The sequence below is a fragment of the Apostichopus japonicus genome, chromosome 1, assembly GCF_037975245.1.
Source record: "Apostichopus japonicus isolate 1M-3 chromosome 1, ASM3797524v1, whole genome shotgun sequence".
NCBI lineage: Eukaryota > Metazoa > Echinodermata > Holothuroidea > Aspidochirotida > Stichopodidae > Apostichopus > Apostichopus japonicus.
The window spans coordinates 18,707,736-18,723,634 of record NC_092561.1 but is presented as its reverse complement, the minus strand read 5'-3'; the positions used below and the strand labels follow the sequence as shown (position 1 = coordinate 18,723,634).

Genomic DNA, 15,899 nt, shown 5'->3' with positions numbered 1-15,899 from the left:
ATTTATTTATGCTAATAAATTGCTAAATTCGTAGATCATGTGGTTTCTGCTGGTTACATTACAGCAATGTTTAGCTGCACAATAGTTTAACCTATAATAGTAATTGACATATGAATGGTGTTTTAATCTATCTAAACTATGAATTTTAGCACCGGAGTTCTTATCTCTTACGACTGTTTATTAAGACTGAAACATGCACCATCCGTAGTTGCTCCAATCATGTACGAACGAGTTCATTTTGACGAAACTTCAAGATAACAGTAATTACGATGTAAGTGAATTTTATCATATTGATAAAGTTACTTTTTCGACTCTAAATAAGCCACTCTCATCGACGTGAACACTTTGTAATTCATGTTCATAAAAGTTACCCTCAATGGCCTCATCATCCCAGTATTGGAGTTTGTATACGGGTATAGGTTTGGGTTTCCGCTTCACAACCGTGAATACTCTTCACTCCATTTAGGTAAATAACCCTTTTCAAATTTGAGTTTTGATTTTGCAATTCTAACTCTTTCCTCTAAGTTAAATTTAAAATTGTCATTCGGTTTCCGTGCTGTTGAAGGATATAACGTCTACCGCACCCTTCCTCCATTTTCCTTTGAAACGTCTATGGGTCGCATTTTAATGGATCTGTGATAAGCACGATTGTAACCATCTACGAGTTTGGGTACCACGTCGATGTATTTCAGAGAATTGCGATGGGTACTGTCTTTCCACATCCTTGATTTCAAAGTGCGGTTGAACCTTTCTACGACAGAAGCTTTAGTTTTATTATTGGTCGTGAAATACTGAATGTTTTTATCGTTTAAAAAGATTTCAACTTTTTTATTTAAAAATTTTCCACCGCTGTCAGTATGAATTACTAATGGCGTTTTGCCCGAGGAAAACATGGTTTTTATAGCGTTCAATACGGTACCAGTAGGACCAGGTTTATTTTTGATCGGTACTACCCATGCATATAGTGTATACCTAAAAATATGCCATATAGCGTTCGATGCAGTGATACAAGATGTTAACATATTTTATGCTGAAATACCACTAAAAAGGCAAATAATTAATGAAATTACGTTATTGTTAACTTTGCTTTTTAATTTGAAAGCATAACAAGAATGGAAAAAGTAAGAGTATAAAAGTGGAAGCTTGCTTGTTTTGAGAGGTGGATGGTATTCCATTGCCAAATGGGTATGGTTTTCTGGTGCTCAATTGAGTTCTCTCTGAAAGGTCTTGGAAAATGAAAATAACTGTTAACTAGAAAGCTTAAATTATATATTACAAACTGATCATTTCATAAAATAGAGCATTAGTGAAAAAAGAAAGAAAGACCTTCTAAAATACAGTTATTAAAAGTTGAGGACAAACTAACTCGAAACTATTAAATCTCAATTATTGCTCTTAAAAGTAATTAAAATTACTGGCTAAAATGAACATATTTATTTCATATGTACAGTGCTATCACTAATTATTACTAACGTAGCTTCAAAATTATGGAAAGATTTGACCTTTAAAATATATTCTGATACATGTCGCACGTTTGATCCAACCCTCAATCTGAGGTTAGTCAATTTAAAACGCTTCTTTATTCTAAGTAGCCGATAAAAACTGGTCCTTGATTGGTCCCCTTCATTTCAACAAACAGATTTTTTAATTGATCCCATGCTGTATCAGTTTATATCGTGTAAGAATCACTCAGTTTGCACTAGGTATTGATGATACTAAGATATCACTCTAAATCTGATATAATTGGCGGCGCTATTGTGGTTCGTTTCATTATGTTAACATTTTTTTTATAACTGTAAAAAGGTATCTGTGTGACAAGGCTACAGTTCAAAGCTACTTAATGTGGCGCTATGTAAATCCGGGGTATGCGGTGAGTGGCGAAGTATATACAAATAATGGTATGTAATAGAGCAACGACTTGTTACTCGGGTCTCACAAATGACAATTCTATTTCCGTAAATCTGTAAGGACACGAAAACATAGTTATTATGTAACCTACGAAATTAAATACAAACTAATACTCTCAATTCAGTTCCCATCGATGTCGGAGAAGGTCGGTATAACAACAGTCTGACATATTTTGTGATCATTTCTTCGTAGGAAACGTTCTGGTTTGCTAAAAAGAGAGAAGAAATGAAGGGGAAAAAAGAAAGTAAAATGTTTATCATAACGAGAAGATGACGAATGAACAAATGTGAAAAATTTTATTGCACTGTGCCATTCGTATTTCAGGTTAGTCTGCAGATGTTGAGCTCGGTATTAACTATTAAATGTACTGAATCACGCAAACTTACATATTTGCTATATTATTTCTTTACAATATACATGTGTTACTTGCAAAATTAACTATGAATGATGGTTTCTAAATATGTAAAAATATTTTGTAAGTATTTAGATGGCTCAGACAGAGTAATCCAAGTTACATCCCAACGCAAAATGCTGTCCCAAAGGTCAACTCTGCTTCCTCCAGCAAACTCCCCCCCCCCTTTCCCTCCTCTCCTCTCCCCTCTTTCTTCTCCTCTCTTCCCTCTCCCCTAAGTATTAAATTGAAAGGCATTGAATAGTTCTAAAAGAATCGACAAAGAAAGCAGAGATATAATACAAGAAATTAATTAAGCTTCCAAAGATGTAAAGCCGACTGCGTACCATTCAGACTAAAAAGAGTTTAAGTCTCAAATTTCCGGACGTGGAATGAAGGCAGTTAACTTGATGGGAACCTCACAGAGCAAGATGTGTTTCTTTCCCAATTTTGTTTGTTCCTTTTTTTTCAACAACAGGTTCATAAAATTTCAACTGGGGATCTGATTAAGTTGGTCGATCCTAAAAATTAGTATGGAAACTATTTCAGCAACCTGGTGAAGTTTGCACCTGTTCGTACGTACCGTTGACCCTAGTTTTAATAATAGTGAACCTGAAGCAACCATGTGTGATGTCTCAGAGGCACACTGACAATTGGAGTGAGCTTATCTCAACATACGCCTCGGTAATTGGCATATTGTTAAGTTCACATCCCCCTTGAGCAACACTGGAACTATAGCTTATCTAAGGTTTAAAGATACAGTGACAAAGAAAACAAATCACATCTTAAAATCAGTGTGCAACCCTGACGTCACGCCTGTCTGATTCTGCATCACTTATGGTACAATTTGTGACAAGTTTAGTTATTTCGTTTATTTAGTTTGCTCCCATTAAATCACAATGAGGTACATTTCTTAATACATAGTTATAGCAATGAGGCAGCGGGACCAGAAGTAAGATCACTATCTATTCTGTTCCCATACAAAGTTAAATTATCAATATATTGAAAACGGCATGTAGGAAAGAGTTACATATTTCACTTGGATGCATAGAACACATTCTCTTTTCATCAATCAAAAATAAACTTTCCTCAGAACTATCCTCTTAAGAAAAGAAAACTAGACTAGGCCATATCAGTTACTTCTCAGAACCGTGTAGCATATTGTGCGACCAGCTCTTTACTATTTAACTATTATACCTCAGTGAGAGAGAGATTGACAAGGAAAGTTGTGAAAGCGAGATTCTACACAGTTTATATGCTGTTTTAATTTTGCAGAAGGAAATTTTAGTTTAAAGTTTACTTTAAAGGGTCAAGTCGATATCTGTAACAGAAAGTAGTTTTATGCATGATTCAGTTATATATTGAATTGCTAAGTTTCTTTGAGGTATTTATATTATTATTTAATACTTACCTTGCTAATACAGCTTTTCTTGCAGGTCTCTGCGGCCAGCTGCTTCTAAAGCCTCACCCAGTACTCTGTATGTAGCTTTACTCCCATTTCTCTGCTTCCAATACAAAAACATTTGATAAACAATTTCCGTGTGTCCCTGCTTGGCATAATCTCTCTCAAGGTTACAAAGCTCTGAGTCATCTAGTCCAAGTTTTCTACCTACACTTTTCCATTCTTTTGGAATATTTTCGGAGATGTTCTGTAAGATGATCAGAGTTTATATAATGAGTGTTACCTGAGTAGAACTTACACAAATTATATCAGTTCTCTAACAGGTCTCCCTGTTGAAAGTTTTTCATAATTTTTGTTAAATCGATTACAGTATGAAGTAACATTCACATTGATGGTGTTCCATTTATTGTTCACTTGAAAATTATACTATAACTGACTCCTGCTGTATATCGTATATATTACAGCATGATACAGAATGGCAGAGTTAACATGCGGGTCATAAGTCACTAAATTCCAAGAGTGAATACCTCAAAGGAGTTTGTGAATTCCTCCCTCCCCGCTCCACCCCTCCCCCATTAAGATAATACGGTGACTTGGTTCAGGCAAATCACTGGTAATGACTAGACTCGAAAAAAAACCATGACCATACAGAATGAAGAATTAATCGGAAAAACACCAATAGTTGTCACTGGCTAGATGTCTCTCAGATGTGATAAAAATAACATATAACGCTTCTCCCTCCAAATTAAACTAATGACATGAGAGTCATTTTGTAAGCAGGTATTAATTTGATTTTGGCAATTTAAAACTTAATGTTGCCTGTCACCAGTCTGTCGGATATTATGAGTGATGAATGTGTTGTCTCTCTGAAATATAGAACTGGAACCTAACAGTAGATTTCAGAAATGGTGACCACTATGGTAAAACTATCAAGAAGCCCCATGTATGAAATGGACATTTCCCCAGCCCATGTAAAATATGAAATTTGATATGAATGCTGCAATCCCACCCTTCCTCAACACAGGTTTAAAGAACAACCTTTTAGAAATGTATGTGTAACTTTCCGGAGGGATGTATAAAATCTGTAATTATTTGTTTTGGCTAAATGCAGGTAGTACACATTATGGGACAACAATCATCAAACTACAACTTTCACCTATTCTGTCGTTGGTCAAGCTATAAACTGTAATTTTTTTTACTACTAACTACATTAAATTAAGTATATTCAAGCATTCCATTTTGAGTAGGGAGCTTACACAAGTTTTCAGACTTTAACCTCTGTTGACCTCAAATGGCATTTGTACTAAAAAACAAAATGTTTCCTCTACTCAATAACATGCATCCTTTGCTTGTGCTACATATGGAGTTCATCCAACTTCTACTTTGTGAGTTGTTTACAAGGCTTTTGGACTTTGACTTTGGCAAGGAATCAAAAAATGAAATAACAAAAGTCAAATGGTGCATTCTGAATCATACTCAGGCTATAATTTAAGTCCTCATAAATAGCTCAAAATGGAAGGTTGGGGTAGCAAAAAATTCTAAATTCAAAATTTCTCCCCACTGTTTGTGGTAGAGGACTGAACCTTTATGGAAGGGGCAGAGGAAAAGGAAGGATTTTAAAATATGAGTGGGTGCTGCCCTGACATAGCATACATTAATCACACAGCCTATTGTTTATCAAGACAATGCAGACATGCCCTAAAATGTAGCAAATAACTGAAACTTTGTTGCAGGATATATTACAGAATTCCTAAAGAAATAAACATACCATGTTAGTGGAATATACATTTCATTCTTGCTCTAGTACAAGATGGTATAAATTAGACAGTAGGAGACCAAATACTTGTGCAGTTTACTCTTGTCAGAGAACAATACCAAAGTTTGAAAATTAGTTCAAGCTGTTTCCCAATGAGAGATTTGCTTACTTGCATACAAGCTAAGTTAGTGGTCAAAATTAAGCCCATTGTTAATACCATATTGAATTGCTAGATGCAAGTCATAGCACAAGAAATTTTATTACTATTATTAAGAGTGTGAACTTGGGAAGAGATGATTATAGAAATCACCAGAGTACAAAAGAATTTGTGTTGTAGGACAGGGCAATAAGCAGAATAGCAAATTAAATATTGATTCAAGGCAGTACACCGGACTTAAGTTTGTAAAGCTCAAAGAAACTGAAGCTGGACCCAAGACTAGAATCTATGCACAAAACAGTGGTTGTAACTGTGTAAAGTTGTGCTCAGTATCTAGCATAATTTATGGTATGTTATCTCCAAAAGTTGACTTGTGAACCAACATTGTGCCGGTTGTGCACACGTTGCAAACATGTGTGTCAGCAGCCTGTGAACATTACAAATTTTTGGCAAGAGGCGCACAGTCAGCATTTTATTGACGCACTCTAATTTGTAAGAGCTCACTCACAAATCATGATACGGTTTGGTAAGGGCTTGGTCGTATGCTCTGTCAAATATGTTTATAAGTTACTGCATTCACTATTGTAACATTTCAGTCTCATAAATCTAACTACTGCAAGAATATACCTCATTAAAATCAGTTATCATAAAACAGTATCAGTACTAGATGGAAAGCATTTTAGTACAAATAAATCATAATGAAGTATATACAAGCAAACCATGAAGCTTGAACCTCAAAGTAGGTGTGCTGGAAGGGCCAGTAGGGACAAACTGCAAAACACTTATTTGTGTGATATGCTCTAAAAAGGACTGTTTCCAGGAAAACAGAATCTTGTGTATGTAAATTCTTACCTTGAGACTTCCTGTTCTGACTTCTAGATCAATGTTTTCTAGGTTTTTTTTGACAGCTAGACTTTCATCACAAGTCCTCTTCTGTGACTGAGATAGTCCTGCAGCTACTACTGTATCATAACTGCTAGCTGCAAAATCTTCCACTCCATCCTAATATCAGAAAATAAGAAAAATATAAATAAATATGTTAAACATGGGCTTTTTACTTTAAATTTTGTGATCCAGCATTGTATGCAAGTCACTTGGTTGTGACTTCTTTACACCAGTCAATGTTCCTCAATTCAAGTCTAGTCACAAGTAAATTTTATTACATCAGGTCAAGTCGATCACAAGTCATTTGACTATATTGCAAGTCAAATCAAGTCACAAATTAATGTTTCTAACTTCAAGTGAAGTTGAAAGTCCAATATGGAAGCAACTTATATAGTCATACTATAGGTATAGGCATTTCAACGCATCAATGGTTAATGATCAACAGGTTACTTTGTGAGGTGATGAGGGTGTGCGGTGGCTGACTTGCATCAATTGCATTGCTTGAACCCATTATAGTCCATATATATATTTAAAAATGGTGATTGTACGACCCTGGTTATATGAAACAATTTTTTATTTCATGCAAATGTGAAAATTTTGATAAATTTAATTCAACATGAGCAACTCCAACATCCAACATTGTCAATGCCACTTGTCATCAGTACTTTACAAGCTCACTTTTCTGTTTGCTAAGAATATAGCTTTACAGTCGACATTGTCAATATTTTGGAATATATTTTGAGTATACACATAGGCTGAACTTTACCTTTGCTGCAGCTGTAGATTCATTATAGCATCTCTTCTTTGGTTGTGGGGCATCTGCTGTCAGTGATAGACTGCCCGAGAGAGGTGATGCTGATATGCCCTGCAATTAAATATGTTGAAATGAGGTTAAACACAGAGTATGATGATATTGGCTAGTAATCAAGTAGCCATAATTGGGCTTATAAGTGATTCTTACTTGCAAAAATTGAGAATATTTAATGTAACACTGCAGACAAGATTGGAAGTTTTGACCACTGGTGAATTCACAAGATTTCATCCTTTGACTACTGTTGACCTCAAAAGACCTTTAACCTTTTGATTCTTGTACTTGAACAGGAACTATCATTGTAACTCCCAAAACAGTGCTTACAAGGTTTTAAGATTCCAGAATGAATCCACATGCAATTCTGAAACTTATCCAATCTTCACTGTTGGAGATGCCATGATTAAATATTCAAAATAAAATAAAATTGTTATCAAACTGCTTATCTACTAGAGAGCCTGTGTAAGAGAATGTGTAAAAAGTAAGTTGGCCTGACGTTTCGATTTTAGCAGGATCTTCTTCAAAGGCTAAATGACAAGTAACAATAACAGAAAGGACACAACACGCACAGTATACAGACAGGTTAATGAGCATGGTGAACACAAAGAGATAGATATAAGGGGATTAGTAAACAAGGGATGGAGAGAAGAAAGAAAGAAACTTCCAGGGGTTAATTATAGCTCTCTTCCACCTTTTTTTCTCCACACTTTTCTGTCCTTGTCCTTCTCCAGTTTATTCCTTACCTCCTTCCCTTAATCATCTCTTTGTCCCTCCACTGTTTATCTCCTACCTCTCCTCTTCCACTGGTGGTTTCTTTCTCTCTTCTCTCCAACTTACTTTTACACATGCTTAAATATTGTTATACTTTGACAATGGGGACCTTTCAAATCTAAGAATTCCTAATACTTATACCAGAGGGAAACCCTCACAGTGGTTACCTGCATTTAAGTACTGTACATTACATATGCAGTACAAGTTAATGTAGCAAGCTAATCCCGCAAGTTAACCTTGGCTGACATTCATACTGCATGTTCCTAAGCTGACCTCTACCCCAAAACAGCAAAGAAGTTCTACTACATATGGGGAAGTCAAATTTGAATAATTTTTTACATCTTCATTGAGACCTGACCTTTAGAAACTTTGTAGGATTTGACTTCTGGGACCTTAAATGAGCTTTCGCCTACAGTATACCATATTGTGGAGCAATTTTACTTATCATTGGGTGATGTACCGTGCATATATGATCTCTTTTGAAGGTAAATTTCTCAAGATATAGTTCTTTAGATTTGACGTTTGTACCTCAGCTGAGTCAGTTAAAGACCTAACTTCAAGCATACCAAGAGCATAGTATTGTTATTATAACAAGAGCTGTAATGGCTACCTAAATGAAAATATTTGTTGTTCTTCATGTTTGTGCATGCCCTAAACAGAACATATTCAATTGTTTTATATTTAGAGTAATTGTGCATCTTTTTATCAAAAGAAGTCAAAGAATTCACATAGGCACCTGATAAATGATGTCTAGTGATAATTTAAGAGCAAGATGAATCTATAATTGTTCACACACCTTGAACTGGACAATCAAATGTACTGGATCTTCCTGCATAGCTTCAAAGATTAAAATACAATCTTCTTCTCCAACCTTCTCAAAGACAAATGAACGTTGACAGTCCACGTCGGTTACTACGTTCATGAAAGGAATTTCCTGCAGCTGAAATTAATTGTTTAGTCATCTGATAAGGGCATGTTTCTTTATTTTAAATACGTAAAACACAAATATTTATTAACCTAAAGTGAGAGTAATATTTGTTTCTTTCAATGAACAATACCAGCTTTCAAAAAGAGACTTTGGCAAAGTGACTAAATTTCACAAACCATAATGTTTCAAACCCCATGTTCTTTTTGTGTAAACAGATAAATACAAATTTGAGATACTGATGTTTGTCCTCTTCAGATTATGGGAGCCTTTCGGCAACTATCAAAGTAAATGCTTCCTTTGAAGATGAATTGGTATAGCTACACTTATACACATATATCACCTTGTGCCATTTCTCATATCAGTCAGGAGAATCATGAGTCTGCCCCAGCCCTACCTCCTAAATCATATGCATGCCACTGCCACTTCAAAGGATGAACTGTTTAAATCAAGGTTGCTGAAAATATGTACAAGTATCAAGGAGATATGAAGGTTTGAAGCATGATTACCTTTGATTGATTATTGCTACTTGGCTTCATGATATTCATGCCAATCAAGGAGATTCATTTGAAAAATATTTCACTTTTCAGTTAATTATTCCTGAAACATCCTTTGACCTCTAATCCTTGTTACACTTTTGCGCCCAGTCATCAATCGACCTCTCCATATACTTTCATCCCGATCAGAATTAACCCCTAGGAAGAGAAGCACTTTAAAGGTAATCGTGTGGACCTGCATTAACTTCAAATGACCTTTGACCTACTATAATTTAGGTGAAAGGTTTATTCAGCCCCTAACATGGGCAACAACTTGGACATTTCATCAGGTTTGAGCAAATGGCCTGCAAACAAGAACTATTTAAAATTGTGACAGACAGATAGATGCACCTTGCTATGGCATTAGCTCCATTGGAAGGTCATGCTAAATGAGTTTATAAAAATGCAAGCCATAAAAACCAACCTAATATTTCTCTTTGGATATAAATTCATTAATTCCAATCTAGCGTTAAGAATGACACTAGTACAATATATATAAATATTCCATAGCACACAGCACTTATCTCATAATTCTATGTAGAAAGCATGATGAATAAAAAAATAAGCATTAACATAAAATTTAAAAAACACAGACTGGTGGTTGAGAATGCAACTTTCCAAAGCACATGCGAATTTTAACCAGCGTTAATGGGTCAACAAGAATGAAATAAAAAATCATTACCCTCCATTTTGCCTCTCCTGTATATTTCCAGGACATTGGCTTCACTTCATTAAATAATATCTGAAGAGGCAAGTTTCCTGCTTTCCGGAATAGGAACGGGATTTCTTTCAAAATAAGCATCTCATTCTTGACAGAAAACAAACAAAGTATTGATAAAACATACAGATATAATCAAAACATGCATGTGAAATCAACATGCTTAGACCTAGTACTTGTGATTCAATCTCAATCAAATGTCATCTCTACTTGATATTATTATGACAATGAGGCTGGTTGGGTGACAAGTTTTTCTATGTAATGATTTAAAAGCAGATTTGCCCCATACTCATAATCCTGACTTTACTCACTACTCGTACATACCACTTGGTTTCATACTTTTATAGTTTTTATACTTTTACACACATGTCTCCCATCATTTATATTATGACTGCAATTATTACCCTGATCCTGTATGGATACTTTTGCTGCATACATGTTACTTTCAACCAACTTCACAATATGTTGCACATAGTGAGTGCACGCTCAATTATGGAACCTCATTATCATTATGGTTATCACTATCATACCAATATGAAGTGAAATCCAAAATCTTGTATAAATATGCACTATGACATCTCTTAAACACTGTTCAAATGTGAATTCTTGTGATCTACCTGGAGGAAAATTCTTTAATGGTGAGATGTTTGTGCATGCACATACTTTGGCTGAATTAACCATTAAAGATGTTTCTCTTCCATGTAATCAAAAGAGCTTCCAAAGAGCTTGTAAGTTGGTTTGTGGTTAACTTTGACTCACTGGTCTTTCGCCTGGCAGTTTAGGGTAGAAGCCAACACATATAGGTATTATTTCAGGAAGTGGATCCAGGTTACAAGCAGCATAGACTTGGATCTTTTTATATTCAACATTTCTGTCATCAATCTGACATGTCTCCCAGGAAAAGCTTTCAATCCAAATTACACAGTTTGTGTCATTCAGCTGATACAAATGGTTAGGTTTTGGTCTCCACATTGGCTTAGAACCTGTATCAAAACAAAAAAGAGTAGGGAGCCCGAAAAGTTGATACTGCCATTTCTTAATATTCCTTTCTTTCCAAGCACACACTTTACAGATAATGCAGAAGTTCCTATTATGAATAACGAACCTTTATGTCTATTATGGATTACGAACCCTTTGTTCTATTATGAATATCGGACCCTTTGTCCCATTATGAATAACAAACCTTTTTGTCCATTGTAGATATCGAGCCGTTTTGCCCATTATGAATACCGGACCTTATTAATTATGATACCTTTTTATTATGAATAACGAATCTTTATTTCAGTTATGAATAACGAACCTTATGAACAATGAACCTTATGAATAGCGGATCTTATGAATATTGGGCAGACCTCATCTTTAAGATTCCTAAAACCTACTAAGTAATATTGTGATGAAATGTTATATTTTTGTTATTTCTGAAAGTCAACTTTATAACATGTATGGAATGATGACAGCTTTATTAGCTAGCGACATTAAAATATGTACTGCATATCTTTGCTGTAAGAAAGAATTTGTACAATCATTTAGGCGTAAATATTTCTTCATGGCAAGACTGCTGTATGCATCAAGAGTATGAAACCTAACATATTGTCAATTATCTGTTGTGTGTTGGCAACCCTAAAGGCAACATAGACACCAATATAGTATTGGTAGGTGTGACAGATGCTGCACACCAGGAATGAACAATACATCCAGTGTACATATAATGTGGGGTGTTGGTGTCTCTTCCATGTCAGCTTAGTCAGAGTTCCTACACCACATATATAAAGTACCTTTAGCATGGTGACTGCTGTACACCATGGCTTTGCGTTCACCAGTGTTCTTCAACTGCAGACAGTGAGGCAGGGTGAGTTTTGCTAACTGATGTAACTTCAGATTATTAGGAAGAAGTTCCACTACTACTGTCGAGTTACTGGTAAATGATGATTTAGAGTCTTTTTGAAAACTGATTGGTATGATTCTCATCTGGATCAAGCATTCCTGTTCAATAGCACCAGAAGGAATCTCTAGTCTAACGCCAGTCCCTGGTATTTCTAGAATCCCTCCTTTCTTGTTAACCAAAGATTGTGTGCTAAGAGATGTGTCCAAGTCTATATCTTTTGATGAGTGTAAAGAGAGAAAGTGAATAATGAATAGTACCATAAATTAGTTAGAAAACAAGCATGCCAGAAATCTCCAATTATATAGTTTTAACATCAATCAGTGTAGTCAATATCACTGTTGCCTCAATAAAGTATGTTTAAAGTGTGTCATTATAGCTCCATGGCCATTACAACTCCCTATTGAGCCACTGACCTTATTATTTATTTAATGCATAAGCTTTCATATAAATTATGCAAATTCAAGTTCATAAACTTGCTGAGTATTACAGTTAGACATAGCTTTACCATCTGTGCACTTTATGTATGGTTCTGTATGAGACCCACAGATATTGTATGTCCAGGCATCATCAAAGATATCATAAAACAATGTTTAACAACTGGTAAAGAGGGTCTCATATCTGTCAGTATACAATGCTACATCTGTTAATGGCCAGCTTATGCAATATGAACAATCTCAACTGCTCATGTTAGGTAACTCAGAGCATGATAGAAGTGTAAAATATAACAAGAAAAGGTCACAATGTCACTTTCCCTTGCCCTTTCTATCCAACTAAATTGTCATGTGTCACTGCATGTTTGCTTGAATCTAATGATGCACACTGTTTATGGTGTTACTACACATAAACTATCACTGTTCTGATATACTTTACCAGCTCAAGCGTGTTCTCAACATGTGGTTCTGTGAGTGTGAAAATGCATCCTAAGACCTAATTCACTTTCGGCCTGGATAGTACAACACTAAGTTCAGGATCTATGTTTATATCGTTGTCACAACCCGTTCTGGGACAACCCCCTCATGTATTTTATTGATTTCTTTACGTGTTTAGTTAACTGGATGCTAATTATTTAGCCATGGTTTTGTGCATCCTTAAGCATTACGCAATATTTTTTTGTTGTTAACGAGTATCGGAATTCCGTCGGCATGGGGTATAAATAGAACAGTAAAGCCACGTGCTCTCTCTTTTCAATCTCGGTCTTGAACCGAAAGCAAAACCGTAAGTTGCTCTTGTTTAATTATAAAATGTTAGTAAGAATTGTAGTTCAAAAGAAACCAATTTCCACCTTCATTGAGATAACATGAACTCATTACTTTACAAATTAAATTCGGTGTTTTTGGTACTTTTAAAGATGGCAAAAGAGGCAGGGAAGAAGTTAAATTAAAGCTTGAACGAGGAAAGAAAGAGAACGTGAAACTAAGAAAAGGAAAAGGCCGACGCTCGTATAGAAAGAAAGAACATTCATTTGTAATAATCATAAACGTTGACAGAACCCTCAACGAATCAAAACTAGGACCATAAGAAGGAAAGGATGCCATATGAAGCCTAGAATTTTAAAAGTTTAAAAGGATATATATAGAAAATGATGACTTTTTTTGTTCTATGTAACCGCTATTAATTTCATTGTTGTTGTTAATAATTATATTGAACTTTTGAAACTCACATACTCTCTCTGTCCGTGTTTACGCCGTTGTCGACTGCTCTCTTGAAAAGAATCCGTGACAATCGTCAAAGATTGCAGGCTTTGAAGATTGCCATATCTCAGCCTATCTACTAAACTACAAACTATGTCAAAGGCGAGTGCTGCCATTGTTATTCACTTCATTCCATCATTCATCATTGCTACAGTTTTACATTTCAATTATATTTTATAAAAAGTCTACTATGTAAAACTCTTCTAAACTCCATCATGATCCCTTTTCTAAGAAAGAGTGATTCCACTAACTATCTCCTTGGTACTGTGAATCATAACGTGTAAATAAATAAGTTTAAGCTAGACACACCTTTAACTGCTTTTGTTGCTGATGGTTCATTAGAGTTCCTACTGTGTAGTCTAAACTCCATCTGGATGAAGAAATAATTCCAGATAAATACAATAGCAACAATTATCAATTTACATTTGCTGGTGGTAACTTGGTGGTAACTTCTCAAAAGCAACAATCAAAAACAAATATATGATGGTGTACCAGAAAGTCACGTGACTTAGTGATTCCCTGACAATATGAGAAGAAACTTTGAATACAAGATTTTCTAACGAGCTGAAATATTAAGCAGAAATGGCAAATCTTGCAGAATTGAGTAATGCGTTCCTATGTTAAGAGGGTCAAAGGTCAAACAAACTTCACTTCTGCATAATTAGATTAATTCAGACTGTAACCAACAATTGACATTCAACGACCTTTGACCTCCATGAAAAACAATAGCCTTCATCTGCTCACCAAGGGCTATCAACATCCAAGGGTTAAAGTTGAAGCAACGTTTTCTTCTTGAGATGTAGTTTTTACCAGGTTTTCAGCCTTTGACCTCTGGTGACCTCAAATGACCTTGACCTCCATGTAAACAATAGGAATCATTTGTTCACCAAGGGCTATCAACATACAAAGTTTAAAGTTGAAGCAACGTTTGCTTCTTGAGATTTAGTGTTTACCAGGTTTTCAGCCTTTGACCTCTAGTGACCGCAAATGACCTTTGACCTCCATGAAAAACAAAAGAGATCATTTGCTACCCTTAGTCAATTTATAGTTTAAGTTTAAAGTTCAAGCATTTTGTACTTCCTTAGATACCGTGTTTACAAGGTTTTCCGCCTTGGACCTCTGGTGATCTCTCAAATGACCCTTGACTCCATGAAAAATAATAGTGATCATCTACTTACTACGGGCTACCCACACACTAAGTTTGAAGTTCAACCAAATTTAACTTCTTGAGATATCATGTTTACGAGCCAAAGTTTCACACACACACACACAGATGCTTACACACACACGCCATCACCATCGCATAGATTCCTTCGGCAAGGAATAAAAAATGCTTGAATACTTCTCACCGGCCATTTTCCAGTGTGCACATCTAGAGTGTGAATTGCATTGGCTCCAATGGTCCATTCAACTGCAAAGAGCATATTAGATCAAATATAGCTGTTGTGGTCACTGCAAATAGAACTGCAATTCTCCTAAATAAATGTTATTACTATTTGCTAAATGGTGACAATTTGTTCCCATTAAATTGCAGTTACATCTCATTCTACATTAGATCTGTAAATAACTACATGTTTGGTAAACATCTGATTGAAAACCAACAATTGTTTAACAATTTGTGACAAATACTGTTAAGCCTGCAGAAATTAAGTGTAAGTGATAAAAGATAATCAAAGAATATCCTCAGTCTGATCTTTCTCATGATCTTCGTTCTATCAAGTACATTTATAAAGAACCAGAAACCAACTTACTACTGGATCTACATAGAAGTGCAAAATTGCAGCCACCCATTATACTTGGAGTTTTTTTTGTGACAAGGTTTTCCAGACTTTTCACCTCCACAAAGAAAACAAAAGGGTTCTTGCACTCACCAATGTAAAGTGAATCGACATGCCATATATGCTTAAGCTCTGTAGTTTTGGAGAAGTTTATCATTTCTACACAATATTCAGACTTTGACCTCATGTATTGTTCTCAAATGATCACTGCCTCTAACAAACTCAGTATAGCTGTGAATTAACACACATATATATACACCATCACTATCAGCAGATTTGTGTTCCCTT

The 15,899-nt window shown here is 35.4% G+C and overlaps 1 protein-coding gene across 1 annotated transcript in view; it reads right to left on the bottom strand.

Moving 5' to 3' along the window:
* Nucleotides 1-31: 31 nt before the first annotated feature.
* LOC139972129 (uncharacterized) overlaps nt 32-15,899 on the bottom strand; it is a 45,753-nt gene continuing 29,885 nt past the window's right edge. The window contains exons 15-24 of the mRNA XM_071979090.1: nt 15,183-15,244; nt 14,143-14,203; nt 12,033-12,356; nt 11,017-11,240; nt 10,222-10,347; nt 8,875-9,018; nt 7,266-7,364; nt 6,467-6,616; nt 3,711-3,948; nt 32-2,116 (exon numbers count right to left, since the gene is read on the bottom strand). Of these exons, the coding sequence (XP_071835191.1) occupies nt 3,715-3,948; nt 6,467-6,616; nt 7,266-7,364; nt 8,875-9,018; nt 10,222-10,347; nt 11,017-11,240; nt 12,033-12,356; nt 14,143-14,203; nt 15,183-15,244 (1,424 nt within the window). The 3' untranslated portion in view covers nt 32-2,116; nt 3,711-3,714. The remainder of the gene's footprint in view (nt 2,117-3,710; nt 3,949-6,466; nt 6,617-7,265; nt 7,365-8,874; nt 9,019-10,221; nt 10,348-11,016; nt 11,241-12,032; nt 12,357-14,142; nt 14,204-15,182; nt 15,245-15,899) is intronic.